This window comes from Manacus candei, unplaced genomic scaffold (assembly GCF_025592945.1).
Source record: "Manacus candei isolate 608988 ecotype Guabito, Panama unplaced genomic scaffold, ASM2559294v1 h1tg000017l, whole genome shotgun sequence".
Taxonomy (NCBI): Eukaryota; Metazoa; Chordata; class Aves; order Passeriformes; family Pipridae; genus Manacus; species Manacus candei.
The window spans coordinates 28,041,149-28,055,020 of NW_026138065.1; the positions used below are offsets into that span (position 1 = coordinate 28,041,149).

Here is a 13,872-nt window from a genome sequence, read left to right on the forward strand (position 1 = left end):
ATTTAAATAAAAGCAACATGGCTCTTCCTTTCCTTGTGAAGATGCAGGGCATACAGAACAGCTGCATATGTAACTGCTGTTTAATTCAAGACCCAGACAGTGTCATTAAACATATTTTCTGGTAGAGCAAAATTACTTCAATAGGAAATTGTATTTGTCTCACTTGTGAAAATGCAGCTTAGAATACGGTTATAGATGTTGCTTCTTTTTTTTGTAGGTGTTAGTGTGGCTGTATAATTAAGGGTCTGTCAGTATTTTCATTAAAATATTTTCATTTTTCAGGATGTGTAAGTTAGCCTTAAAAATGAAAGCTTAATGGGTGAGTCTCCTCTTCACAAGCCAGACAGCACTGTAACTACATAGCTACCTAAAAAAATGAAAAAGAAAGGAAAAAAAGAAGATAATGTTTCTAGGTTCTCAGAATCACCAGGGCAACACTGACTGAAGGTGCAGAAAGACCCAAGCATATATTCTACTACATATATGGGATTAATGAACGTTTTTCCAGATGAGTAACTGCTAAATTGGTAAATCTCTGTATTAACATATGAACAGATTGCTGCAAATGTAAGCAATAATTTGAGTAGTTGTGCCAGATTGCTGCTACTTAACTAGTAGCTTCAGCTCCTTTTAGGAGGTAATCATGACTTCGGGGTTTATTAGAGCAAAATGATATGCCTTTGTATCCAGCTTTCCTCGGTGCCTTCTCGCACCGTGGAGCAGCTGTGGTTCTCCAGACAAATTCTCCTTTCCCCTGCGCTCATGAGGGTAAGCTCCAGGCCAGAGCTTAGATCCCACACCTCCTTTCGGCCCGTCCCTCTTTTCGGGTCTTGCTTTCGGTGTGTGGGTGTAGCACCCAGCGCTCCCAGGGCCCCGGGGTTTTCAGGGATGTGGGAGGGCAGGGAGCCCGCCCGGGCCGGCCGGGCGGGGCAGGGCCGGGCTGTCCCCATGGCAACGGCGCCTTAAAGGCGGGCGGGAGCGGCGGCGGCGCGGCCGCGGCCATGGATCACGGCAGCCCCGTGGTGAGGGGCCGGGACGGGGGCTGCCCTTCCCTGCGGGATGGGGAAATCGCCTCCCTCTCCCTGCCTCCCCCCTTTTTGTCGTAGTCGTCGTCGTTGTTGAAAACGACGCGCTGTGGGCAGCGCGGGGGGAAGGGTCGTGTCCGGGCTCGGCGTGAGGCGCTGTGCGAGCCCGGCGGTGCCAGGGAGGGAAGCGGCGGCTTTTACCCCCGCCCCGGGTTTCATCCGGTCCTGTCTCTCCGTACGTGGGGCTTCAGGTGGTCCCTTAGGGGACAGTAGTCCCAGGGGAGCCTTGGAGGCTTCCCTTCTAGACTCACTTGGGGCTTTGCCGCAATCCCTTCCTGCCGCCTCGCTGTGTACAAAGAAAACTGGAGTTTGACGGTTCCCGGTATGGATGGCCTGGCTCCGGCAAAAGAGTGCCTGTGTGTGAAGGGATAAAGCTGGAGTACAACAATGTCTGCACTGTAACCGTTTTTCTCTAATTTGGAAGCATGCGGTGTTTGAATTTTACCGTCGCTATGTTCAGTTTTTACGTAGCGCAATAAATATTTGTCCTCACTCTAGTTTGGCAATCCTGGGGAGAGGAATAGGCCCGTTGAAAGATTTACATTCAATTTCTTTTCTGGATTAACAGTGAAGGCAGAGCATTTGACATATGGGCTGATCAACAGCTTTTAGTGCAGTGGCACAAGAGTAAACTTTTTTTTCCTCCTCATCTTCCTAGGATCCTGAAATGTGGTGGAGAATTTTTGGAGATCACTAATCCCAGATAAAAAATTATACATTAGTATGGTTATTTTAAAGTAATGCTATATTGTGTTGATTGCTTTTTCAAAAGGTGTAATGTGTTACTCCTTAATAACTTCTATTTTCTTTAAAAAATGAAATTACTTTTCATCTGCACTTTAGAATAACTTTAGAGCAGTAAAATATTAATTTGATGTTAAAAAAAATGAAAATTAATAACTCAGACTCCTCTGTTTCCTAAAATATCTTAGCTTCACCTTTCACCTTGTGTAGGCTATTCTGGCGACGATGATAATCAAGATTAATAAGGTTTAAATTGCTACAAGCTAATTATCTTACATTGGAGTGTATGAACGTTGAAGCTCATGTGTGTCTGCTGTCCAGGTCTAACTGGAGCATTAGAATTTAATCACTTATATGGGCAGAAGAAGGAATAAAATGTTCTGTTGAAGTCCTATTGTAATATAAGATAATGATATGTATTGATAATGATAATGTTAAAATTTCCTTAGCTAATCCACTATACAGCATAAAACTGTTTCCACACACACACACACAAAATCTTTGTTATTTTTTGCAGGTTCCTTACATTCTGCTTCTGATGGAATAGGCACATCTCATTTTTAGTAGCTTGTACTGTTGGTTGGCCTTTAAGTTAGGGGCAATGATTATAGAATAATACAAAGTGGTTGGACGTGCTTGTTTGAAAATAAGCACAGCAATTGTTTTTGTAACGTTTCTACGGTTTTCTTGAACGTTTCTGTTGCCTAACTAATAATTTGCTGCTCAAATCCAGTATTTTTCTAGGGATGTCAGATTTAAAAGAATGAGTGGAATTGCAGACCTTCACATTTGACATTCAGTTTATTAAACTGATCTGTTCTTGCCTGTTCAGTTCATAACAATAGTTTATGCAGTGAGATTAGAATTTGTGCTATCTTTTCAAATGACTTAATGCTCATCTTAACTTGACAATATATATTTTTTTAATTTAGTCTATGCTATACAAGTCCATTATCGAAGATGTGATTGAAGGTGTGCGGGAACTTTTTGCAGAAGAGGGGGTAGAGGAACAGGTTCTGAAAGACTTGAAGCAGGTTTGTTTGCTTCCCCTGTGTAAATAGCAGCTGTGGGGTTTTTTGTTGTTGTTGTTTGAGAAGATGTACCTGTTCATTTCTTTACCCTCCAAAACATACAAACTTTTACCTAAACTTAGAGTTACAAGTATCCTGTGAGTGATATGTTGGCTGTGGGCAGTTAAAATCCATTAGTTATTGTTACCATGTTTATTGTTTAGAATCAGTCAGTTTACTCTCAAAAAACTGGGATTACTTGATTATCTTTTTAGACGTAGTTTGTTCTCAAAGCTGATGTTTGTTGACCTTAATAATAATCTTTCTGCAGCTTTGGGAAACCAAGTTGACAGAGTCCAAAGCAACAGAAGGCTTCTTCAGGCATGGCCACTGTTCTCCACAGTTCACCCTGCAGCTGCCACACAATTTTCACAGTGTTCTGCAGGCTTCAGCAGGTCAGGTGTTGGACACAACAGAAGCAATTTAAGAATAGCTCTGTGATTCAGGGATATTTTTGGAAGACTTGCAATAATCTTGGTTTGTGATGCTTCTGTAAATAGCACGAGGGGGAACAGTAACTATCTGAAAGCAGAATTTGACCAATAAAAGATGAATTAAACTTTGATAAACTAATGGAATTCTCTGTACATGCTCTTGATCTGCTGCCTATTTCCAGTAGCAAAACATGCAGAGAATTTTAGTGTTCTTGTCTGCAGTCCAAAAGTGTAGCCCTTCAGCTGCACCTTTTATTTGTAGGGTTAAGCTTTTGCTTCCCCGTTTAATGTGTGTCCTGATGTGTGCAGAGGTTATCTGGCACGTTTGTGCCATGCAGCTCTGCTGTCATGTTGGAGTTTAATCTGGTTCTCCAGTGGCTTAAATGTAATCTCTTGCTCAAACAGAAGAGAGGGAGCTTTTTGGTTTCTCTTCCAGTTAGTTTTTCTAAAGGCAGTGCTCCTGTTGCAGAGAAGTACTTGACTTTCACACAGCCTCTGACATCAGGACCTACTCTTCTCAATTAAGTCCAGCTGACCACTGTGGCATTGTTGTGGTGGAGTGTAATGCTCAGCTGAGACTTATCACAAAGTGTGAGGCCGTTAGGACCTTTGCCCATAAAAGACAAAACCCGTATGAGATGGTTTAATTTAAATCTGTGTTGTAGTGCACTTCAAGGTTGGGCAGGCACTCTTCATCTGTTTGTTTTTTTTTTTTTTTTTTACAGTCTTCATAGTTGGATGAATTGCTTTTGGAGGCAGATGTTTTATTTATTCCATGTGCTGAAAGGGAATATATTTTTTGGTTTGCATGCTACTGGTGGTCTTATATTTAATGAGCATTACCTTGTTACTCCGAAGTTTTTAGTGACAATACTAAGGCAAAACAATCTGTTGAAGCCAGTGAATCTATTTCTTTTTAAAATGGGATTTGAATTGCCTTATGGCCAGAGATTTTCAAAGTATTTAGGACTACCTGAATTGTTTGCTTCCTGAAGCCCAGGAAAGTTTTCCCTTTGGCTTTTTTTTTTTTCCTCCCACTGAAGTCAGTGTTAAGTGCTTTTGAAAATCTTATCCTACTGTTCCTACTGTTAGCACCATTGGATTTGTTCTGGTGTAGAAAAGTACTTGCATGTTTTCCTCATGTTGACAAGGCAATACTTGTGCTCACTTGGTTGTTGATCTAATGAGTATGAGCTGAAGTTAGATTGCTTTAGTTTCATGTGTACTTGCTGTAAATTATTGAAAAATAACTGTGGTAAATTATTTAAAGATACTGTGTCCAAGAAATTAATGTTTTTTGTTAAGTAGTGGGTTTTTTTTTTGTTTTGTTTATAGCTTCTTTTGTCATCCCAGCTGGCAGAGGTTTTCAACATTTCACAGCTGCAGAACTGGTATGTAGCTGTAGTGATATTTTACTTCAGTTTTGATTATCCTGAACTCCTATAGGGTTGTTTGTCAGTTATTAATAGTTTTAAAGGGGGAGAACTGTAACACTTCTGCTTCTGTTTGAGCAGTGAAAAAGGATAGGGATCTACCAGCTGGTTTTGCAGGCAGTGCAGCCAGAGGTGTGTTGGAAGACATGGCTGCATGTATTTAGCCCATAGGATGGAAGTGTAGTGGAAATGCACATCTACAGTTACTTAAAAAAAAAATAAATTACTGGGTGTTAAAATAATGCATGGTTGGGAAATACTAGCACTAGTGAAGCTGGGAGCAGCATTATCTGTGAGGTGTGGGAATCATCCAGAAGCAAATGGATGTTTTTAGAGTTGACAAGTTCTGAACTTTGGGAATGGCAAAATTTCTTTGAGGAATGGCTACTATTTGTCAGAGCTTGATGAACTTACTGAGAGCCTCCTGACACTCAAGCTAATTAGCTTGTAAAGTTGAACATGATATTGGGAAGATGTTTCTGCAATGTGTGAGTTTACTGATTTAAAATTTGGATTTCCCTGAAACAGCTAGTTTGAAAGGGAGCCATATATCCAACTCTTGGAGGAGTTCCAGGAGGAAAAGAGAATGTGAAATGACTTCATAGGCCTAGGAAAGGAGTCTGTGCTGTGTGGAGTAATACATAAACTTAGGGAAAAGTGACTCTAAGTGGATAAATACCTTTCAGGATGGTGAGTACATTGAAAGGGTATGGGAAAGTGTTCTGTTAACAAAAAGGGAATGTGATAGGTGGGAAGTAGGAAACACTTAGGGCAAATCATTACCCTGTTAATGCAGAATACTCTTCATCTGTCTGAATCTCAAAAGCATGAAGCAACTTTTCAGTAAAGATGACCACAGAAAGGTCCTCATTGGTGTTCCATATGGAGGTGTTAGGTGTGGCAGTCAGGGCCCAGGGGATGAAGTGTGCACTGTTTCTTACTAAAGCCAGCTCTCATGTATCCAGGGGCCCTCACAAGCAGGGACAACTCTTGCTCTCCCTTCGGCTGTTGCTTATCCCATACACCTGCCAGCTGGAGTGACACTACAGACAGCCCCAGGTAAGGTTAAAGAGGACATGTGAGATGTTACAGTGCACTGTGGATATTGAAAGATGGTCCCAAGTGCAGGAGATAAAACAGATGTGAAGTTAAAGTAAAGGTGGGTGAAGCCAGTTACCCTTCTCTTCCTCTGTAGTTTGTGTCCATGATTGCTGTGTGGGGGAAGTAATTGCATGGATTAGTTAGTGTGTCAGTTGTGTACACTTGCAAGATCAAGAAGGTATCTCCTTCTCTTATATGAGGGACAATCTTCCATGTTTTAAAAAGGTGAAGACACTCCACTGGTTCAGAAACAAATTGATTTCTTATTCAAATAAAATAAAATCAAGCATTAACCTTTTTGCTCACATTCATTTGCTGATGAAATTGCCTATGCTGCTTGTACAAAAATGTGCTTGTGCTGCTTAGGTGTGATCAGTGGAAGGCTTATTTCAGTCATTAAATCTTTCCTCAAACAGCTGTTCTTTGTGAACTAATGTCACTAGTTATCTATTTCAGGTATAACTCCTGATGTTTTGAGATCTATAGATTGGTACCAGTGGCTGTTGTGTGTGAGCATGTGTGTGTGGAGGAGAAAAATCAAATGGAATTTGGAACTTGGCTCTGGCATTGTATTTCTAACACTGATAATAATGACTTGAAGGATTCAGTATTTGGAGTGGTTTTCATAGAATGAGAAGATACAGAAATTAGGAATGGTCTTTTTTTTTCTTTTTTTTTTTAACTTAATTGGGTAGTTTTTTTAGAGGAGATACCTAAAGGTCCTGAACTCTCCCTGTAGATATAGAATAGTTTATTGTTTCATCTTGTATTTGTTAGTTTCTGAAATAACATAGAAAAAAGTCAAACCAGGATTTTTATTTATGTATTGTTTTAAAGCTAGTACGTAATTAAATTATTGAACTTACTGTTACAGGGTACTGTGTAGGCCAAGACTAAAAATGGGTGTAAAACATGATGGACTGGATTGGAAGCCATGATTCAGAAAGCTTTTGAATGCTTAATTTTCAAGGGCTGAAATTGTGCTCGAGGAAAGTTTTACTTTGTAAACATCCCTTTTCTCGTAGTTTGCCTGAGTGTTTGCTATTGGTTTTTCGTGGTAAGAGGTCAGTGGCCTGGATGAACCTGCAGTTTAACTTGCTGAAGCAGTTTTCAACTCTTCTCTCTGTAGGGCAACTTTATAAAGTAAATGTGCCTGTTATGGTTACACAGGCCTCAGCAGATAGCAGCATTCTACACCCTCCTGTGCAGCAGATAATTCATCCCCTTGGGCAACCTTCAGTTCTGCAAGCCAGCGTTGCCGGTGTTGCACAGATGAACGCACCTTCTTTCCAGGCAGCTGGTGAAACATTGCAACCCCAGGAGGCTGTTGTCCAACAGACTATGGTATTTAAACCAAACATTGCGGAAAAAAAACCCCTGGAGAACTCTGCTTCATTGGTCCAGCAGCCTCCTGCGAGTCAGCAGGAACTTGCAACTAATGCAGTGTTGAATCGGTGTGCAGACTCCAGAGAAAACTCCCAGCACGACAATCTTCACACAGCTGTGTTTACTCCAGAATCCTCTGCAGGGCTTTTTCTCGATGAGTCCTTGGCAAGCAGCTCGAGCAGTGTCCTGCTGGATGTGGAGGGGCAGTTGGACATGGAGCCTCCGGACCTGGTGCAGCAGCAGGTGTCTGATGATATCATCGACCTGATTATCTCCAGCGAAAGTCTGGATGACAATGCATTCCTGAAAGGTCAGGGCAGCATTGCTTCCTCTGACGAGGTAATGCCTTTTGTCTCTCAGCTGGTGCAAATATATCTGTTGGAGATGATGGTTTGAACACATCCATAAATGACAAATAGCACCTCAATTGTAAGAATAAAAATTATTTTCATCTTAAAATTCTTTCTCGAACTTGCTTAGAAGAGCAGTAGCTAACTGCTTATTTTTACATTAAGAATTTGTCAAAAATACTGCTAAAATACTGTGATGGATGAGAATGTCAATCTAAAAAGATGAAGTGTAATGGATAACGGATAGATCTAATGTATTAGACTTCTTGATTACTTTTGGGGATCATAGTTTTTTTTTGTTTTGTTTTGGTGACTAAACAGACATGAATGACCTCTTGAGAAGTTCCATATCATTCTGACACTGATCAGCATATGGATACTGGTCAGCTGTGGACAAAGTGCTTGCAGTATCAGCTAGGATTAGTTTGAGCTTATAATGTATGAAGAGCATTTAAGTCGCATTGAGGATGAAAAGTCAGATTTGATAAGTGAAAATCTGCTGGAAGAAAATGTATTTCCTTGGGAAAAAGTCCTGAACAAACTAGAACTCAGTTAGAGCTGTGTGGAAAACTTGAATGACTTATTAACAAGCCACTTTCCTGACCTCATCTAATTTTTGTTCCAGAAATTGTTTGCAGATGTTTGAAGTTCAGACTGGCTTGCTCACTTTGAGTTGTAGTGCTTATGTGTGATTGAGGCAAATTTATTAAATGCAGATTTAATGACAATAATGCCAAATGTCTGAAAATAGAAAGCATGTTATGTTGCTCATCTGAACTTTGATGGCAGGATGATGAAGACTGTCCACAGTAAGAATGGAAGGTCAAAGCAAAGTGTTATTTTGTTGAACTAGAAAGTGTATGTGAATGGGAATTAAGTGCTACAATAAGGATTTAATGAGAAACTGAAGATGGCCAAAACCTTAAAGCCTTTTTATGCTCCTGTTAATGCTCTGTTTAGGAGTTCTAGCACTTTTATGAACAGTAACTTGAAGTAGTGAAATGTTTACTGTTTCTCCCAGCTTTTTATATCTTATTTAAACAAAGCATTTTGATTGAGCTGAAAGAGAGGAATCAGTTCATCTTGACTTTTATTTAAAGAATGAAAAATGCTGTTTTTGAGTCAGAGGAGTAGCTTGGGTTTTGTTTTTTTTTCCTTTGAAGGTTTTTTGCAATAGAAATTCTAAAGGCCTACTTAATTGCCTTTTTTTTAGAGTTGAGTACAGGAGTGCTTAAAGAAAAGTCAAAGAATTCTTTTTTTTTCTGTATTGCTGAGGAATATTTGACATGGGTTTAATTTAAGGTTAGATGTAATGACAGTTTGCAAATGTACTCAGGGTTTACAGGTAGTAGGACTTGAAACTCTCATTTTAGTGCCCCAAACATGCTGGTTTATGAACAAAAATCTCAGGCTTTGTTCTGAACATAGCTTTCATTGTGGTGTTAATTCACAAACTGTCTCTGGTCTCTTTTATTGCTGTCACATGGAACCTACTGAGCAGACAGAATATAACTTCCAATCGGAGAAGGATACCTGCAGTGCCATTGAAGGCATCATCCAGCTGGATGGTACTGGTGATGTTTCTTCCAAGAAAGAAATAGCACGTGCAAAAGATAAGGAAGAGAATGAATTCACTGGAATTATTGAATCAGAGGATCTAAAAGTTCTGGATGATGAGGAAGACTATGATGAAGAATGTGACAGTACTTCAAATATGGAGTCTAGCTGCAGTGGTGGTGATAATGAAGACCTCCAAATAGATATAGTTGAGGAGGTAATTTACTTTTTAGCCTTGTGAAGCACATAACAATAGTAGGTGTATCTTGAATTGTTGGACATAGAACAATTCCTTGTTAGTTTAATGCAGAGCGTGCACAGTGAAGTTACATGCCTCAGGAGATAGGAGGTACTGCTGAGAAATTACTCAAAGCTCATTATGAAGAGTGTGGACAAATGAAAGAAATGTTGAAAAGTCATTTGTTTATTGGATTAATTAAGGTACTAAATTATCAGAATTAAAGATCTATTGTAAAACCCTGACCTCAGAGGAATGGAGTTCTGCTTTTTATTTAAATAAGATATAATTAAAAAAATTTAGATTTTAAATAAGATATATTTAAATAAGATCAGGATACAAATCTAGATTTCCATTCCTTCTGAAGAACCACAGGGGATTTAACAGAGAACAATATGATACAAGTACATATGTTTCCTAGGTTTTTCTTTTTCTTAAAGGTGTGTGATTTTGTATCCTGGAGATTTGTTCACAAGAGAATCAACTTGTAGCATTTGGACTTCAAATAAATACAAGTTGATCAGTGTTCCAGTTACTGGAATCACTTTATCCTTTAGCAGTCTTGCTTTTTGACCTGTGTTTTTGTTTAGGTTGTTCTTGTTTTTGAGAATGCAAGCATGTAAAGGTGCTTATAAACGAAGTTTGTGTACCGCGGTCTTCACAGCCTCTAGGCCTTGATTTTTTTTCCAGTGGTAACCCTTATTGTTCTAGGTGTGTTTGATGCCAAGTATATTCAATGCTATTCTGAAAGAGTGTATAAAATAGGATTTTAATTTTTAGGACCCCTTGAACTCTGGTGATGATGTCAGTGAACAGGACATTCCAGACTTATTTGACACCGACAACGTGATAGTTTGTCAGTACGACAAGGTACAGTGTGTACTTTTACCTTTGTTCCTTAATCATTCCAAATAATATCTTCAGCAAATCTGTGTCTGTTCTACTGTCAATACTTTCTAAAGAAAATCTAATGCTGTAATAATCGAGTGTTTATATTATGTTTAGCTGACAATAGTCTAAAAACTTTCCTGCTGTTTTCTGAAATGAGGATAATCAGAATGGCCTGTTAAAGGAAAAGAGAACAAGTCTTGCAAAATTAAAATGTGTAAAGGTGCAAAAGCTTATGCTTTTCCTTAACTTTTAAGTAATAGCAACATCTCCATGGATGTACACAGGGATATTCAGCCATGAATTAAGACTTTTGAAATGGGTAACAGAAAGAGAAGTGTTTAACATTTTTTTTTCTTTGAAGTGCTTACTGGGAGCTTTTCATACCAGAATTCTGTTGTGGCTGAAAAACCAACTGGTTGTCAAGGGCCATTTTGTCCTTCATTTTAATGTTTAAAATTCAACCTTATTTTGAACTTCCAAAGATCAGATTAAATACTAACTCTGGTATGGTTTTGGATGTTTATATATCAGTAATTTAAAAGATAACAAAACAAAGTACGTATTTTATTTTAAAACAAATATGGAACAATATGGCTATAGTTTGCCTGAGAATGTGCCTTGACTTTTATTCTTTCAAAAGTGATTAGTAACTAGGCATAGTGAAAAACAGATAAAAACATTTTTCTATTGTTACTCGTTACCTATAAAAGAACGCTGTTGGCAAAATTGCTGTCCTGTTTCTTTTTCTTTCTAGAGATGAAACTAGACTGCTGAAAATCCAAGGAATTTTCTAGAGTTGTTTAAAATGCCTTCTTTTAGTATCAAACAAAGTTTTCTGCAGTATGGATTATTTTGCAGGCCTTCAAAAAGAAACAGAATATAATTTTTTTTTTATGGCAGTATTTGTTCTTAAGCCAAGTTTTCATGCTTTTAGCCTTATTCTTACACTGCTGTGCATGCAACATTGCTTTGCCATGTGTATGGAAAAAGGAAAACACTGCATTTCAGTTAAGCTGTACTTGTTTTCAAGGTGCAGTTTGTTTTGGGGCAGACTGATCTCTCATGAAATTGCTCCATTACTGTTGTCTTGTCCTGCTGGTGTTGAGTTGTCTCATAGCTCACGTTTTCTTGGGAGAGTGGGGAGGGAGTGTGGGAGAAGATGTGCTAAGATTCATGAGACTGCTCTCTTGAGAGGGCAGGGAATTCATTATAGACAAATGAAATATACTGCTTCCACTGAATATTTTGGGCTATCAGGATTTTCAAATAAAAACTGGGTGTGTAAACCAGACTGTGCTAAAACCTTTTTTTTTTTTTTATTAAATGGATGGTTTGATACATATTTGTGGGGGCATTGATTTTTGATTTTTACTTTTTACCAGATACATCGAACTAAGAACAAATGGAAGTTCTTCTTAAAAGATGGAGTGATGTCCTTTGAGGGTAAAGACCATGTTTTTGCAAAAGCCATTGGAGATGCAGAGTGGTGAAACCTCACTGAAGCATGGACTTTAAGACTGTGGCATTATTCCCTTATGAACCTTCTGTTGTGAAACAACTGGGCTTCCTATTGTTTTGCCATGAAACCTCCCAACAAATAATAAAACAACAAAGCTGTGATAAAAACATGCAAAATATGTGTAGTTAATACATGCACAGTAAAACACTGTATTGTTAGCTACTCAGCTGGCTTTGCGGCTCTTTTCTGACTATTTCAACACTTTTCCAACCAAGAAACATCATTGGAATGATTAGCTTTAAAGTTTGAAATGTTGTATATGCTAGTATTTCTTTACTTTCTTGAATTACAAAGTAAATTCTAGTTCTGTTGGGTTTGTTTCAACTTCTTAAGAGCTAAAGTATGACTTGAAATATAAAACTACACAGTTATTGTTGATACCATGTATTTCTTTTCAAAGACTGCTGAGTTAAAAAAAGAAAAGGAAAGCCACATCTGTGCAAGTCTGAAACCTCTTGTCTTTCCTTCCTGTTTTGCTTTTTTTGTTGCTTTGTGGTTTTTTGACATCAGTTTAAAGGGCAGGCGTTTGAGATCTAAGTAAGGGAAATGGGGGTGGAAGATCCTGGAGTTCTCAATATATGAGAATTATTATTGCTTATTCTATACCATCTATGTCTACTGAGATGCAATGAATAGTGTGATGTAACACTAAAATGTGATTTATTTTCATTGTCAATGGAAAATCATTTAAGTTTGCTACTGTACATACTCACTTCATTTCAGGACTACAGACCAGTAAGCTGTGAATGACAAAAATTGTGCAGAATAATAAAATGTCACCTCATATATATTTCTAGCAGAGAGTTGTTTTTGTGTTCCCTAAATATAAGCTTTGCTGAGAGAAACGTGTAGTAGCCATGCATGTGGCAGTAGCTCACCCTGCCATGAGAACTGCATTCCCACCAGTCCTCAACACTGATTTTTGTTAGTTTGCCTAGAAACAAAGGTCAGAAAGAAGTTCTGTGTCCTAGCCCTTCAGAGCTGCAGCTTTTCTCCTGGCTGGCTCCTGTTCCTTGTAGGGCAATATTGGGAACTAAATGGTAAAGCCTCAGAACAGGATAATCCTGCTGGAAGGGCAGTACCATGTGGTAGCCCTCCCTCCTGGCTGCTGCTCCCATGTCTGCTGAGAGAAGACCTCGTGAGACGTTTCGGCTATCTCTACTCCCTGAGAGGATGCAGAGGCTTTGAGAAGGGAAGGAAAAGAAATGGAAGAGGGGGAGAGACTGAATATATAGAAGACATGAGGGGAAAAAACCCAGCCCTTTTTCATAATGGTGCCAACCCTTGTGCTGATGGCATTAAGAGAAGAGATGCTTTCCTCAAGAGGTAGGTTTTTAACAACTATTTATTCCATGCTTTTGCTGACATATCTGCTGCTCTCCAGTATCAAAGACAGGACACTGAACTAGAGCATCTGATCCGAGTGTGGCATTTCTTTTGTCTTTTATAGATGTTGCTGCTGGGATGTGAAGAATGTGTATTCAGAGATGGTTAAAATATTACAGTGTGTGATTTCTTTTTCCTCATTCAGATGACTTGTAGCTGCTCTGGTGCTAGGCTTCAGATCCATAAATGCACAGGAAATGCAGCTCTTACTATGTGATAGATGCTTTTAGATTTCAGCACTCTCTCACTGGTGTTTATGCTCTATAAATGTGCACATTATGAACTGTGGGACCATTTTCAACTTCATAAAAGAATGGAAGCAGAGGTAGCGTGGCAGAGAAATCCATGGGACAGGGCCAGATATGCACCATTCACTAAGCACCACTCAGTCTCCAAATGTTGCTCCTGAATTTGACTTGTTTTTGCTAGTCACTATAAAATAAAGTGGCTAGAGAGCACTTAATTTGTAGCTAGTTTTTAAGACGAGCAGCTTTTTTCTTTGTTGCATCTTGTGGTGTTAAAAGACTGCCTCTACATGAAGGTGAGGAGTCCATGCTCTAAGCTTTGTTGTAACTGCCAATCCCTGTCCCTTCCTAGAACTTGTTCCTCTGTAAATGGATGCTGAGATGTGTGGGATAAAGGTATTTCTGTAGGAATTCTTGCCCCATCTTTTCTTAG

The 13,872-nt window shown here is 39.0% G+C and overlaps 1 protein-coding gene across 4 annotated transcripts; it reads left to right on the plus strand.

The window, feature by feature from the left end:
* The first annotated feature begins 919 nt into the window (after positions 1-919).
* Positions 920-12,581, plus strand: GTF2A1L (general transcription factor IIA subunit 1 like). Of its 4 annotated transcripts, none has more exons than XM_051783709.1 (9): positions 920-1,022; positions 2,762-2,863; positions 3,171-3,294; positions 4,669-4,724; positions 5,732-5,825; positions 6,997-7,592; positions 9,105-9,377; positions 10,179-10,268; positions 11,672-12,581. In XM_051783709.1, exons 1-9 carry the CDS (start codon positions 1,002-1,004, stop codon positions 11,777-11,779), a joined length of 1,464 nt encoding a protein of 487 aa, XP_051639669.1. In that variant the 5' UTR covers positions 920-1,001; the 3' UTR covers positions 11,780-12,581. The 4 variants fall into 4 exon arrangements, with proteins under 4 accessions (XP_051639669.1, XP_051639673.1, XP_051639671.1 ...); XM_051783711.1 differs by lacking the exon at positions 920-1,022 and adding an exon at positions 1,160-1,474; XM_051783712.1 differs by lacking the exon at positions 920-1,022 and adding an exon at positions 1,554-1,806.
* The last annotated feature ends 1,291 nt before the right edge of the window (positions 12,582-13,872 follow it).